Source organism: Engraulis encrasicolus, chromosome 23 (genome assembly GCF_034702125.1).
Source record: "Engraulis encrasicolus isolate BLACKSEA-1 chromosome 23, IST_EnEncr_1.0, whole genome shotgun sequence".
Classification (NCBI taxonomy): domain Eukaryota; kingdom Metazoa; phylum Chordata; class Actinopteri; order Clupeiformes; family Engraulidae; genus Engraulis; species Engraulis encrasicolus.
In genome coordinates, this window is record NC_085879.1 from 19,792,541 (window position 1) to 19,805,040 (window position 12,500).

The 12,500-nt window shown below is 45.2% G+C and overlaps 1 protein-coding gene across 4 annotated transcripts in view; it reads left to right on the top strand.

The window, feature by feature from the left end:
* Nucleotides 1-12,500, top strand: part of mbnl3 (muscleblind-like splicing regulator 3) — a 53,989-nt gene that overhangs the window by 28,825 nt on the left and 12,664 nt on the right. For all 4 annotated transcript variants that reach the window (XM_063189547.1, XM_063189548.1, XM_063189549.1 and 1 more), the window contains one exon: nt 8,980-9,133. In XM_063189547.1, coding sequence (XP_063045617.1) covers nt 8,980-9,133 — 154 coding nt within the window. The remainder of the gene's footprint in view (nt 1-8,979; nt 9,134-12,500) is intronic.

Genomic DNA, 12,500 nt, shown 5'->3' on the forward strand with positions numbered 1-12,500 from the left:
CACTCACACTCACAATGCAATTCCAGTTCCAGAGTCACTTTTTCATCCATCATTGCGTCGCACCCACTGCCCATGCGCACCACAGTCACCTTTTCATCCACCATGGCATCGGTCATGTCCTCAACCCACACCTCTGTACTACACCGTGACCATGTGCATTTCTTGTGTGTGACAGTTCCTATCCATATACATTCTTTAGCCAAAAGGCAAATGCATCAAGGCATTGTAGCACCAGGTCAGCCAGAACGCCTCCGCTGCTGCTGTGGTGAGTCAGAAAGTTAAGTTTAAGTAGCTACTCAGAACCTCTCAGTTTGTAATGTTTACTTCTGGGTGCCCCCTGGCCCTTGTCAATAGTCAATGTCAGAAGTCATAGATCAGAGGTTGGAGGTCAGTGGTGTACTCTAAAAGGTACCTTCTGACCCACACCAAGCCAGCCAGAATGCCTCTGCCACCACTATGGTGAGCAAAGACTAAAGGTCAAAGCTGTGTGTTGCTCCTGTGTGACCCTATGTCAATAGTCAGGGTCATTGTCGAGGCCATACAGACTTCATGGTGTATATCAATGCAGCACAGCACCAGACCACAGAAGACGGCCAGATGTCAGGTGAAAGTCTAGCACATTCAAGACTCTAGACAGCAATCTATGCAATTTTTTTTTTTTTACATTTTTTTCAAACTGCCAGAGAATATTTTGTGTTAGACAGGGTTCGTTTTAAAGCTGTGAATCTCAGCTTTACATAGGTGAAACCCGTTTCTCTGGCACCTTGGTTCCAAAGTTAGCCCAGGCTAAGTGAGGATTAGTTTAATCTAAAAAAAATAGCCACTTTTTTCTAGCGTCTTCTGTTCAATATGTGCTGTTTGACTCTCAGAGTTTTAACTAAACCTAATGCCCCAAGAAGTCTGTGTGCTTCCAAGCAAGCTACTTTTTTATATATATATTTTTTTAGGGGCTTTGCTTTTATGCCTTTACTTGATAGTACAGTCTGAGATGGTGACAGGAAGCGAGTGGGACAGAGAGAAGCGGGTGGGATCGGGAAATGACCCCGTCCGGACTCGAACTGGGGTCCCCGTGGGCATGCAAGCCCAAATGGCCCAAATGGCTTAGCGCACTGCGCCACAGGTCTGTTTATCACACAGTTAGACTACCAAAATCACACAGAAGTTGAATTAGAGTGTCCACTTTCGAAATTTAGAAGAAGAAGAAAAAAAACTGAAAAAAACTATCACTACAGGTTGGCACTCAATGGATGGGAACAAAAGACCTACAACTAGGGCCTATGTGCGTGTCAATGTATTAAGAAAGATAAAGATTAAATAAAAAAATGAAAACTCCAGTTCTTCCACCTCCCGCCTACAATATCCACAGGTGAGAATGAATGGCTTACATCGTCTTTGAAATTATTGCACACAATTAAAATGAATAGCATTACTGGTTAGCTGACATCTGTAGAATTTCGGAGGAGTCGTTAACAGTTGTGAAGATAAGAGGCTTGATAACATCTTTTTCACCAAGGTGTTGGCTCCGTGGATGGTAAGTCTGTCCTGCTCTGTGCTGCAAAGTGAACGGGGGCTAGACTGCAGCATTTTATATTCACCGCTGTTTCTGTCGCTGCTCATTAAAACCTGTCTGGATGGTGTGGTTGGGATGGGGGTTCAATCTAATCGTGGGATCCATTTTGAATGATTCGGTTGGGTATAGCCTGAATTACTAGCCGGGAACTGATATTGAGGTCCAAGGAGGGTGTACTGTTAAACTACCTCTTGACGATAAATAATTTGCAAATCATAATCATAAAAAAAATCATCCAGGATATTTTAAATGAAGGCCTTGGACATATTGAATCATTTCCCAAGAAGCTGATGTTGTGATTGACATAAAAGCTTTCCAATGATTGTCATATGTGGGGGGTAGGCTAATGATTTTGTTTCTGGTCAAAGTGACAAAAAAGGCACTGTGAGAGGTATCTAAATCAGTGTCTGAACACACAAGTTTCAATATACTAGATGCTTTCAATTCTCTGTGCCAGGAAACAAGTAGTAAACATTAGGTACGTGTATATATTAGAAGTAGGCATTTTGCCGGAGGTATTTCTAACACAGTTTCCCCGAGTGAACTACTGTCGTGATTTACACACAGTCATCGCATAAACCATGGTGATAATAGAAGATTCTTTATCTATTCGACCTAGCAACTGTAATCCAAGGGGTCAGGACTTAGGCAAAGTCGAATTCAGCCATACCAAGATAGTGCAGCAGGAGCATGGCTAGACCCATTTTACAGGGGCATGTGCCTGGGTATTGATTTGCTGTGCCCCGTTATGAGTTTCACTAAAAAGCAACCTTACTACCTTAGAATTTTAGCAGGAGGAGTAATCTACAGAATGCACACAAAATAGTGCACATGCACTTTTTGCAATAATATAATTAATTTACAAGCTTTTTAAAATAAATAACTGCAAAAACTATTTTTGCTCGCGTGCTTTGTGAGCTCACATTATCTCTCGGTGCCCTACTGTGCCCCTGTATAGCATTTGGTCAGCTGAGGCCCCTAGAGTCCAGTAGTATAGGGGGAGCAGGCTACTGGGCCACAGCTTACAGCAGTCAAGCTGTCCTACATAATGACCCAACTTCTTTTCAGAGCTGCAACACAGCACAGCTGGGTGCGCCACAAATATCCATACATCAGGCCTTAAACTGTCATCTTTTATTTATTTATTTATTTATTTATTTATTTATTTATTTATTTTTAAAGGAAATTCTCCATGTGCGCTACTTTTTGGACTTCTATTTGCAGCCATGTTCTACTTCTTGACAAGAAGGGGATATGGGGAGGGAATGTACATTGTGAGGGGGAGGGTTCTACATTCTGTTTATTGGAAAGTGCTAGGTTTTGCAATTTACTGTAATTACATTGATATGTTCATAGATTTTGTAGTGTGTAGGCTATGTGTGCATGCACGACCGTGTGTGTGTGTGTGTGTGTGTGTGTGTGTGTGTGTGTGTGTGTGTGTGTGTGTGTGTGTGTGTGTGTGTGTGTGTGTGTGTGTGTGTGTGCGCGTGTGCGTGCACGCACATATGTGTGTGCATAATTGCATTACAGTACATTTGATGCAATTTAGATTAACAAGATTGAACAACATAGATTAGATGCTTAGATATATTAGCTTCATAGTCAATGTCTAAATCAAGGGCAACAAAATGTGAGGTTACCATCTGATCAGAATAGCAAAGAACAGCAAGTGTGATATAGTCTTATATAGCGCAATATTTCCCAAACCTGGCTATTTTCATGTCTTTTGAGGCATGCTAGATCTTGGTCACGATGCCACCAATTTATACTGCAACCCTCATTCCACTCCCTGAAAGACCAAGGAGGAATACACATACATATATACACAAGTATATATACTGTATATTATATATATATATACAGTATATAATATGACACCCACCAACCCTCTGTGCTTTTAGGGGGTTGCTGAGTCTTAGTGGGACTGTACCCGCATCTCTCCTGCTGTAAATCGAACAGTAGCCAGCACAGCAAGTCCTGCCCATGCCCTTCCCAGAAGTCCCTATGTCAGGACAGGGGGAGGGACAAATCTGCAGTCTTCTCTCTCTCTCTCTCTCTCTCTCTGTCTCTCTCTCTCTCTCTCTCTCTCTCTCTCTCTCTCTCTCTCTCTCTCTCTCTCTCTCTGTCTCTCTCTCTCTCTCTCTTTCTCTCTCTCTCTCTCTCTCTCTTGCTCTTGCTTTCTCTGTCTCTGTCTCTCTCTTGTTCTATCCCCCCCCCTCTCTCTCTTTCTCTCTCTCTCTGTCTATTTAATCACAGTGACACTGATCAAGGCTAATGCAATAAGAGCACTTCCTCATTATGCCTGTAAGTGTCCAGGAAAAGGTTGTTATATTATAAATGTGCGCAGGCACACACACACAGTATGCACATTCTCTCTCTCTCTCTCTCTCTCTCTCTCTCTCTCTCTCTCTCTCTCTCTCTCTCTCTCTCTCTCTCTCTCTCTCTCTGGCTCTCTCTCTGGCTCTCCCTCCCTCTCTCTCTATCTCTGGCTCTCCCTCTCTCTCTCTCTCTCTAGACAAGACACAACTACTACAGACGACAGCGATGCACAGTCCCTTGACATTTAAAGCTGCGCATCAGAGAGATGCTCACGTCATGTGTGTAGCGTAGCCGCAGCTCAGAAACAGGCAGGCAGGCGGGCTCGTTGGCACTCGGCAGCTCGGTTCAGAGATTAAACACTATGCCTAATTGGCGTCGTCTGCAAAGGACTAATTTAAACCCACTTACACGCGACTAGCAATTACTACTGGTGCTGCTGCTTTTGTGTTTGCCGTCTGATTTGTCAAGTGTGTGTGTGTGTGTGTGTGTGTGTGTGTGTGTGTGTGTGTGTGTGTGTCTGTGTGTGTGTGTGTGTGTGTGTGTGTGGGTGTGGGTGTGGGTGTGGGTGTGTGTGTGTGACTTTGACAGGGTGTGTGTGTGTGTGTGTGTGTGTGTGTGTGTGTGTGTGTGTGTGTGTGTGTGTGTGTGTTTGTGAAAGAGAGATGTAACAACAGTACTTTGGTTTCCTGATTGGTCAACTCCGTATTTGGCTTCTCTACTTGTTTGCGTGTGTGCACACACTCGTTTGCGTGTGTGTTTGTCAGTGTATGTGTGTTTTCCCGTCTCTCTGCTTGTAAGTAGTATAAGTGTGCCTTGTTTTGTGTCTCTGTATCTATAGAATGTGTGTGTGTGTATTTTTGTATTTTAACTCTGTTTTAACACTCCCTGGCATTTCCACGTGGGGCTGAATGCTAAATTATTCAACACCTCTGACTCTGAGCCGGCGGGAGAGGGAGAGAGAAGGAGGGGCGTGGAGAGAGAGAGAGAGATGGAGAGATGGAGAGGAAGAGAGAGGAGATAAAGGGTGGCACAGAAACCAAGGGATGGAGGAAAAGAGAGAGGGGTGGGGCAGAGAGAATAAACAATAGAGAGAGAGGGAGAGAGAGAGAGATGGAGGGGGAGAGAGAGAGAGAGAGAGAGAGAGAGATGGAGGGAGAGAGAGGCACGTCCTTTGTCTCTCCCTGTGATGTATGGAGCCGGCTGCCACTGTGATCAACTGCAAACAAAGTCTGTCTGCAGTGCAGGTGCAGAAAAGAGAGGGAGGGAGAGAGTGAGAGAGGGAGAGAGAGAGAGAGAGATTGAGGGAAGGGGGAAAGAGAAAAGACACAAAGATATATAGGAAGACAGCGCAAAAGAGAGGGAGAGAGATACAGTGATGGAGAGCAAGTGAGTGAAAGAGCTAGAAAGAGAGCAGAGTATTGTGCTTGGCATTTTTATGCAAGCATTGCCAACTGAATTTAAATGAGCGGTAAACGTTCACAGAGCATAGCCAGTATACGTACAACATTTCCCCTTACATTGCATTTTGTCGATTCTGTCTTTTTGTTTGTCGCTTTTGGATAAAAGTGTCTGCCAAATGAAATAGTGAAATGTTGTATAGAATAGGAGATGTTGTATAGTATAGGAGTATAGAATAGTGCACTCCCTGCCCCCTGTGTGTGGATTTGACTGGCAGCCTGCCTGCAATTCATCTTCATATGCGCTGATTGCGCTAAGCTCATTTTAATGTCGGTGTGCTAACGGGCTAGCGGGGTAAAACTAATGAATCAAAGGCATAAATGCTGCCCCATGCGTAGCCTATAAAGCTAGCGCTGCCAGCTAGGGCAGCCCTCCTGCAGTCTTCCACATCACGTGCACTCGCCCCGCACAACTCCGATGCCCCATGCTTAGCCCATTAAGCTAGCACTGCCAGCAAGTGCAGTCCTCCCCCATGCACTCACGCCCATGCATCACTCCGGTGCCCCACGCCATGCTTAGCCCATAAAGCTAGCAATGCCACTGCCAGCTACACCAGGGCGTCTCTCCTGCAGTCGACCCCTCGCACTCACTCACACCCATGCATCACTCTGGTGCAGGGTTGCCAAATGAGTCTGAAGATTTCCAGCCCAAAAAACGCTCAAAACCCGTCTGGAAGCACAATCCCCACAACTCCCGCACAATTTGAACAAAATTCTATTGATTTTGATGGCCACAAATTTGCAGAAAAACCCGCCAAAATGCCCTTTTTAACTGTTTTTACCTGCAGATGATCATCCTAAGCAGACCAGTTGGGAAACCGCCCAATCTGGCAACACTGCTCTGGTGCCCCATGCTCAGCCCATACTGCCAGCTACACCAGGGCGTCCCTCCTGCAGTCCCCCCCATGCACTCACTCACACCCACCATGCACTCACACCCACTCACAACCACTCTGGTGCTCCGTGCTTAGCCCATAAAGCTAGCACAGCCACCCACACTAGGCATCCGTCCTGCAGTCTCCCCCATCCACTCAAACCCATGCATCACTCTGGTGCTCCATACTTGTGTTACAGATGCCAGCTAGCATGGCTGAGCAACACTGGGTTACCAGATAGGGCAATTACCCTGCCTCATTGGGCTGTTTGGGATGAAGATCTGCAGGTAAAACATATACTGTATATATTGGGTGGGGTTTTCTGTAGATGTAGGACCAGAGAAATAAATATAATTTAGTTCAGATTGGGTGGTGGTTTTTGAGCATCAAATCATTCAAATCACTAATCACATCAGGCAATCATGCAGCAGCGACGTGGAGCGTTAGTGAAACCTCCCTCTCAGACACTCCCGACACCTCATGCAGACCACACTACTGACTGGCTGTGTTTGCCTTCCTGCTTCCTGGAGATTGCTGTCAGATCACAAGCTCAACGCTAGGTCTGGACTATGCAGGAATTACATTAATAGGCTAGAGGAAGTCAGAGGAATAAAAATTGCCTTGGGCATAAACATAGCACTACAAGGGCACAGCTCTCCTGCGGTCTTCCCTAGCCATGCCACTCTGGCCTGCTGTGATTTTTTTCCCCACTGATTCTGGTCATTTCACTGCAAGACCGGCAGTATTCCATTTATCCAGTTGACTCTGCCTGGGTCTATACATGTGACTATATGTAGGCTTCTTGTATGCAAAAATTTCTATCTGCGCGCACAGCTGAAGATTCCTCTACAACCTCGGATTGTTTGGAAACTGCTGTCACTCAAAAATGCGCTCAGGTGATTGGCTGCTTAGCATCTTGTCCCTCCTCACAGCACAAATCTTTGTAAATGGGAAACTACAGTATCGTTGGTGCTGCACCCTTGTAATGTTTGGTTTCATGCGCTCTGCTGTCCTCATCCCCATCTCGTCCTGTGCCAGCTGTGTCTTCTCCCTTGTCATCTCTGCGAGTGCAACAGCTAGGTGCTAGCCTACTGTGCTGCTATGCATCAAATGCCGCCATGTGTCGATGTGATGCCAGCTGCATAAAGCCACCTGTTGTGTGTCATAGCATCGTCATCATTGTTCAGCTGTTATTATTTGCTTGCTGCTTGTGAATGCCAATACAGACAGCCATGTCTGTTTACAAAACAGGAGTTTTACCTGAATTTTACACTTTTTTAATCGATTTAGAGTTTTTCTGGATTAAGCATTAGGCCTTTAGCTGTTAGCCTAGCATAAATCATGGAACATACTGTATATCCACAGAAACCAAAAACATCTTGAGAGCTTGTTGCTAATACCTAATGTAACCCTAGGCATACCCTGTGCACTTGTTTTTCCTTATAAACCTTTTATTTCACATGCCGGTCAGGTTCAGCTCACAGAAGGGTGGTAGTCTGCGAGAGTAATGTTTTATGTATCTGGACAGCAGCCATATTGAGTCAGATATTAACTGTGAATAATTCATGTGATACTGTGAGTCCAGATTAGTATGTGTGCTCGCACATTTTTCCAAATTTGTACCCTCTGTACACTTTCCCAATAACTCAGAATTCACAGGAAGGGGAATTTCAGCCTGCTTTTTACACACACAGTAACTCAATAAGTCGCAAGATTTGTACTTTTATGAGTGTTTACAGGCAATGTAGGTCTTTTGTTGTTGTTTGACTTTTCACCTCTAGTCTAATGCCGTCTGGCCTTGCCATCCATCACGCTCCAGTCATTGTACATTTCCCTTCACATTACGACAACAACGACAATCGACATACAACAACCGACATAGGACAGTCAACGAATGGGGAAGGGACGGGGGCGAGGGAGGCAAACGATGACACATCACAAACAGATTGCATGTCATGACCAAAAGTTAGCAATTGTTCAAGTTCCAACGTAGTTCACCACCAAGAATCGTTTCATTATAGCCCCTCTTAAGAAATGAAATTAGTACAAGTCTGGTAAGGTCTGACCAGGCTAAGCTTAATGGTGAAAATAAATGATGCCGAACTCTTTCCCGCCTGATTAATGACTACTAGACACAGGTTCTTGTGTAAGCAAGCAGCAGTACATAAAATCTAGTTAGTTTGCAGTCTGCACATTTCTCTCCGTCTCCACTATTGGTGTGCCTTTAATGGTTGTTGTAAATACTGGTGACAGATTTGCAAGAGACTTCAGCTGCAACAGCACAGACTCACTGAACCTTAGGAGGGTGTTTACAAGGAGGGGGGTGTCTGTAATCTAGTCAAGTCAGGTTTATTTGTCAAATGTTCATGTGCACTGGACATACATTGATGTTTCACACTGTTCCATGTGTGGACAGACATGTACACTAAGGCAGTGTTTCCCAACCAGGGGTACGTGTACTACTAGGGGTACGCGAGCATACTGCAGGGGGTACTTGGGAAAATTTAATTTGAACAAATGCATGGAGCAAAGTCACACTGGAATAGAAAAAGCAATGTAAAATATGAGTTAGGGGGTACTCATGGTACAATGAAATGGCTTGGGGGGTACATGAGACACAAAAGGTTGGGAATCACTGCACTAAGGCATTGGTGTTGACAAGAGTGTTAAATCTCTCTCTCTCTCTCTCTCTCTCTCTCTCTCTCTCTCTCTCTCTCTCTCTCTCTCTCTCTCTCTCTCTCTCTCTCTCCCTCCCCAGGGGTTGCCCCCTGGCTCCATGCAGCAGCTCCCCAAGCGGCCCTCCCTAGAGAAGAGTAACGGGGCGTCGGCGGCGGTCTTCAACCCCAGCATGTTCCACTACCAGCAGGCCCTGGCCAACATGCAGCTGCAGCAGCCCACCTTCATCCCCACAGGTAAGGCCCCGCGCCCAGTGGCTCAGCTGGGGACATATTCACAGCAATTTGGCCAAGTGAAGCGAACTTTGCCATTCAGTCCTATGGGGTAGGCGAAGGCTAGCCAACAGGAGTGAGGCAAAGTGAAAATATTCGTGAAGTTTAATATCATGCAATTGAGGAGCGAATTTCGCCTGCATTGACCAATCAAATCATCAAAATAAATATTTCATTTTATTTGATTCGCTGTGATGACCTGATGACCACTGAGCTAGTCAGAATGGAACTCATTTTACTGCGCTCTGGAGTTGGGCCTCCAACCCAAATTACCAACATTCATCTCAGGAAAATACTATGGAATTTTGCTGTCTTACAATACAATACAATAAATACAACTTGTATTTACTGTATTTACTCGGGGCAGCCATGGCCTAACGGTTAGGGAGCTGGTCTTTCAATCTGGGGGTTGTAGGTTCGAATCCCACCGGACCTCTCCCTACACCTACATCCATGGCTGAAGTGCCCTTGAGCAAGGCACCTAACCCCACATTGCTCCAGGGACTGTAACCGATACCCTGAAAAACAGTAAATGTAAGTCGCTCTGGATAAAAGCGTCAGCCAAATGTAATGTAATGTAATGCTGTATATAGCCCAGTATCACAGCTATGAAGTTGACTCAAAGCACTTCTTATATGCCCCTATAATGAGATGTAATAAAAAGGAATCTTGAATCTAGAATAGGCAATACAATTGGGGCTCCAAGAGGGTTGAATTAACACTACAAAAACTACTACATATGTACAGTCAGTAGATGGGAGGGACAGGGGTGGAGGTGGACAAATCGGCTAACAAAAGTCCTCAAGGCATGACCCCACTCCCTCGTGTGATCTTGGCTCCAGAAAGTTGTTCCTTATTTGTAGGGAACGGCCTTCGGTTCGGTCGGGGGTGGCTTCCTGACACTAGCTCTTTTGATACTCCTCCATTGCTCCGTTTAGCTCTTTCTTTCTTCCTCCCTCCTGCTTTCCACCCGCATCGCTTTGTACCTCTGCTTTTGTTGTTTTGCTTTCGGCCTGCTCCGTTATCTCTACTCCCCTCTTGCTCTTCACTTCATCTGCACTGATCACTCTCTCTTTCTTTCTTATCCTCTCCCTCTCTCTCTCTCTCTCTACGTCTTTCTCTTTCCCCCACTCTTTTTTCTCTTTTTTTCTTTTTCTCATGTTGATCACTTCTCAATCTCTCTCTCTCTCTCTCTCTCTCTCTCTCTCTCTCTCTCTCTCTCTCTCTCTCTCTCTATCTTTCTCCTGCCTCCCACCACTCGTGTCTCTGGCTGATGCATCCTAATGCTCCCGAAGCCTCACTGTAGAAAACACCCCACGCTCACACACACACACACACACACACACACACACACACACACACACACACACACACACACACACACACACACACACACACACACACACACACACACACAGACAGACAGACAACACACACACAGAGACAACACACACACGCGCGCACGCACAGAGACAACACACACACACACACACGCAAACACACACACACTCCCGTCTCCCACCCCTTGGTGTCGGTAAGATGCATCTTAGCACTACTTGCTAATTGGTCCCCTGTAGCAATACATCATCTCCTGAAGCCCCACTGCAGCAAACACACACACACACACACACACACACACACACACACACACACACACACACACACACACACACGCACACACGCACACACGCACACATGCACACACACACACACACCCTGCCGTACTCAGCGTTGGTGTTAGCGCGGGTGGGGGGACCAGATTAGCATGCTAATCTCTGCAGGCCATATTCCCCAGGGACCTGTATGTAGCAGGGATCCTCCCCCGGCAGCACAGAACAATATACATGCATAAACAAAACACCCTGACCAATTTGGAAATTAGTCGCCAATTTCACGCCTACTCATTATTATTTTGCCTTTTTAAAATCAAAATCGCAGACTTTGTTGGCATGAGACTTGTTGCAAGTGTGAAAGAAGGCACCGTGATTCCCTAGGGACCCATAGCAGGAAACAGAACAAGTATTTAAACAAATCACTGGGCTTGTTGTAGCCCCTTAAAGGCACGCCGTTCCACCAGAAGAACGCTGTAATAGTCACTGAAAAGCCTTTACTACCATAGCACAACACCACGATGACAGTGCACAGGGCTGTTGCCCCTTAATACCACCATAGTAGCCTACTACAATGCTATGACATAACACAGGGCCTTAAGTAATGCACTACAACGTAGTTATTGCCATTCTGGTAACAGATACATTACGGCCATTAATAGGGGCCGTGTCTTACTGGGTGAAGCCCATCATCTGCATTGTACAAAATAAATATTTGATCTACCAAGTGCTGTGGCCTGCTGTGAGAGATCTATAAGTGTATTCAACTTAAGAATAAGTAGTTGTGCTGACTTCCTTTTACTTGCAAAAGAACTTGAGTTGGCGAAAATTAAATACCTACAGTGTAGCCGGATAATAAGTTGTCTGGCTTATGTAGAGCAGTGCGATTTATTGCTTACTTGAAAAGCTGACTTAAAATGTTGCTTTTCATTGGGTACACATCTTGTGCCTGCGGTAATTCAGTCCAGTCTGAATATGCTAAAATGTATTTTTTTCATGTTTGCTAAAAATCTTGCCTACTTTGTATTGTTATTTTAACCTGTCAGTGAGTCTGCCAGTTGTGACATAAAGCCCTTTTAGCCATAGCATCTGTGTTGCACTAAAAGAAAAGCTTTAAGCTTACACATAGGCCGCTAGGCATGAAGGTAAACACTTTTCTCCCAGGTTGCGAGTTCGACCTGGGTCATTTCCCAACCCTGCCCCATCTCTCTCTCCCGCTCATTTCCTGTCTCCTTCTCACTCTGTCCTGTCTTAATAAAGGTCCAAAAAGTCCTGTCTTTATAAAAGTAAAAAAAAAAAAAAACGACATAAGCTGCTGTCTGGGGCCTGGACCCCCCACCCCACCCCATTGAGGGTTTTTGTTGTCAGTAGACCACAAGTAAACTTTTTTTTCCCTAAGTGAATAATGACACATGTATTCGTTTTGATAGTCAAGCTCTGTCAATGGCACGTCATGAGGCTTAAGTGTTAGAATGTCTGTGGAGCAATCAAAGTAAAGAAGTTTGGTTACCCTGTACCTGGAAACGGCTGTGACGCATGGGGTCAGCCCCATCTGGAAACAACCACTATGGCCATCCAACTTGTCTTAGGGTGGCAGATGTACTGTATAGGCACCCCTATTTCACTCACAGAACTGAAGAAAAGATGAACGATGAAGAATGAAGCTCTCAATGTCATTACTGATCTAATTTAAATAACAATCACATTAGGGTATTAATATG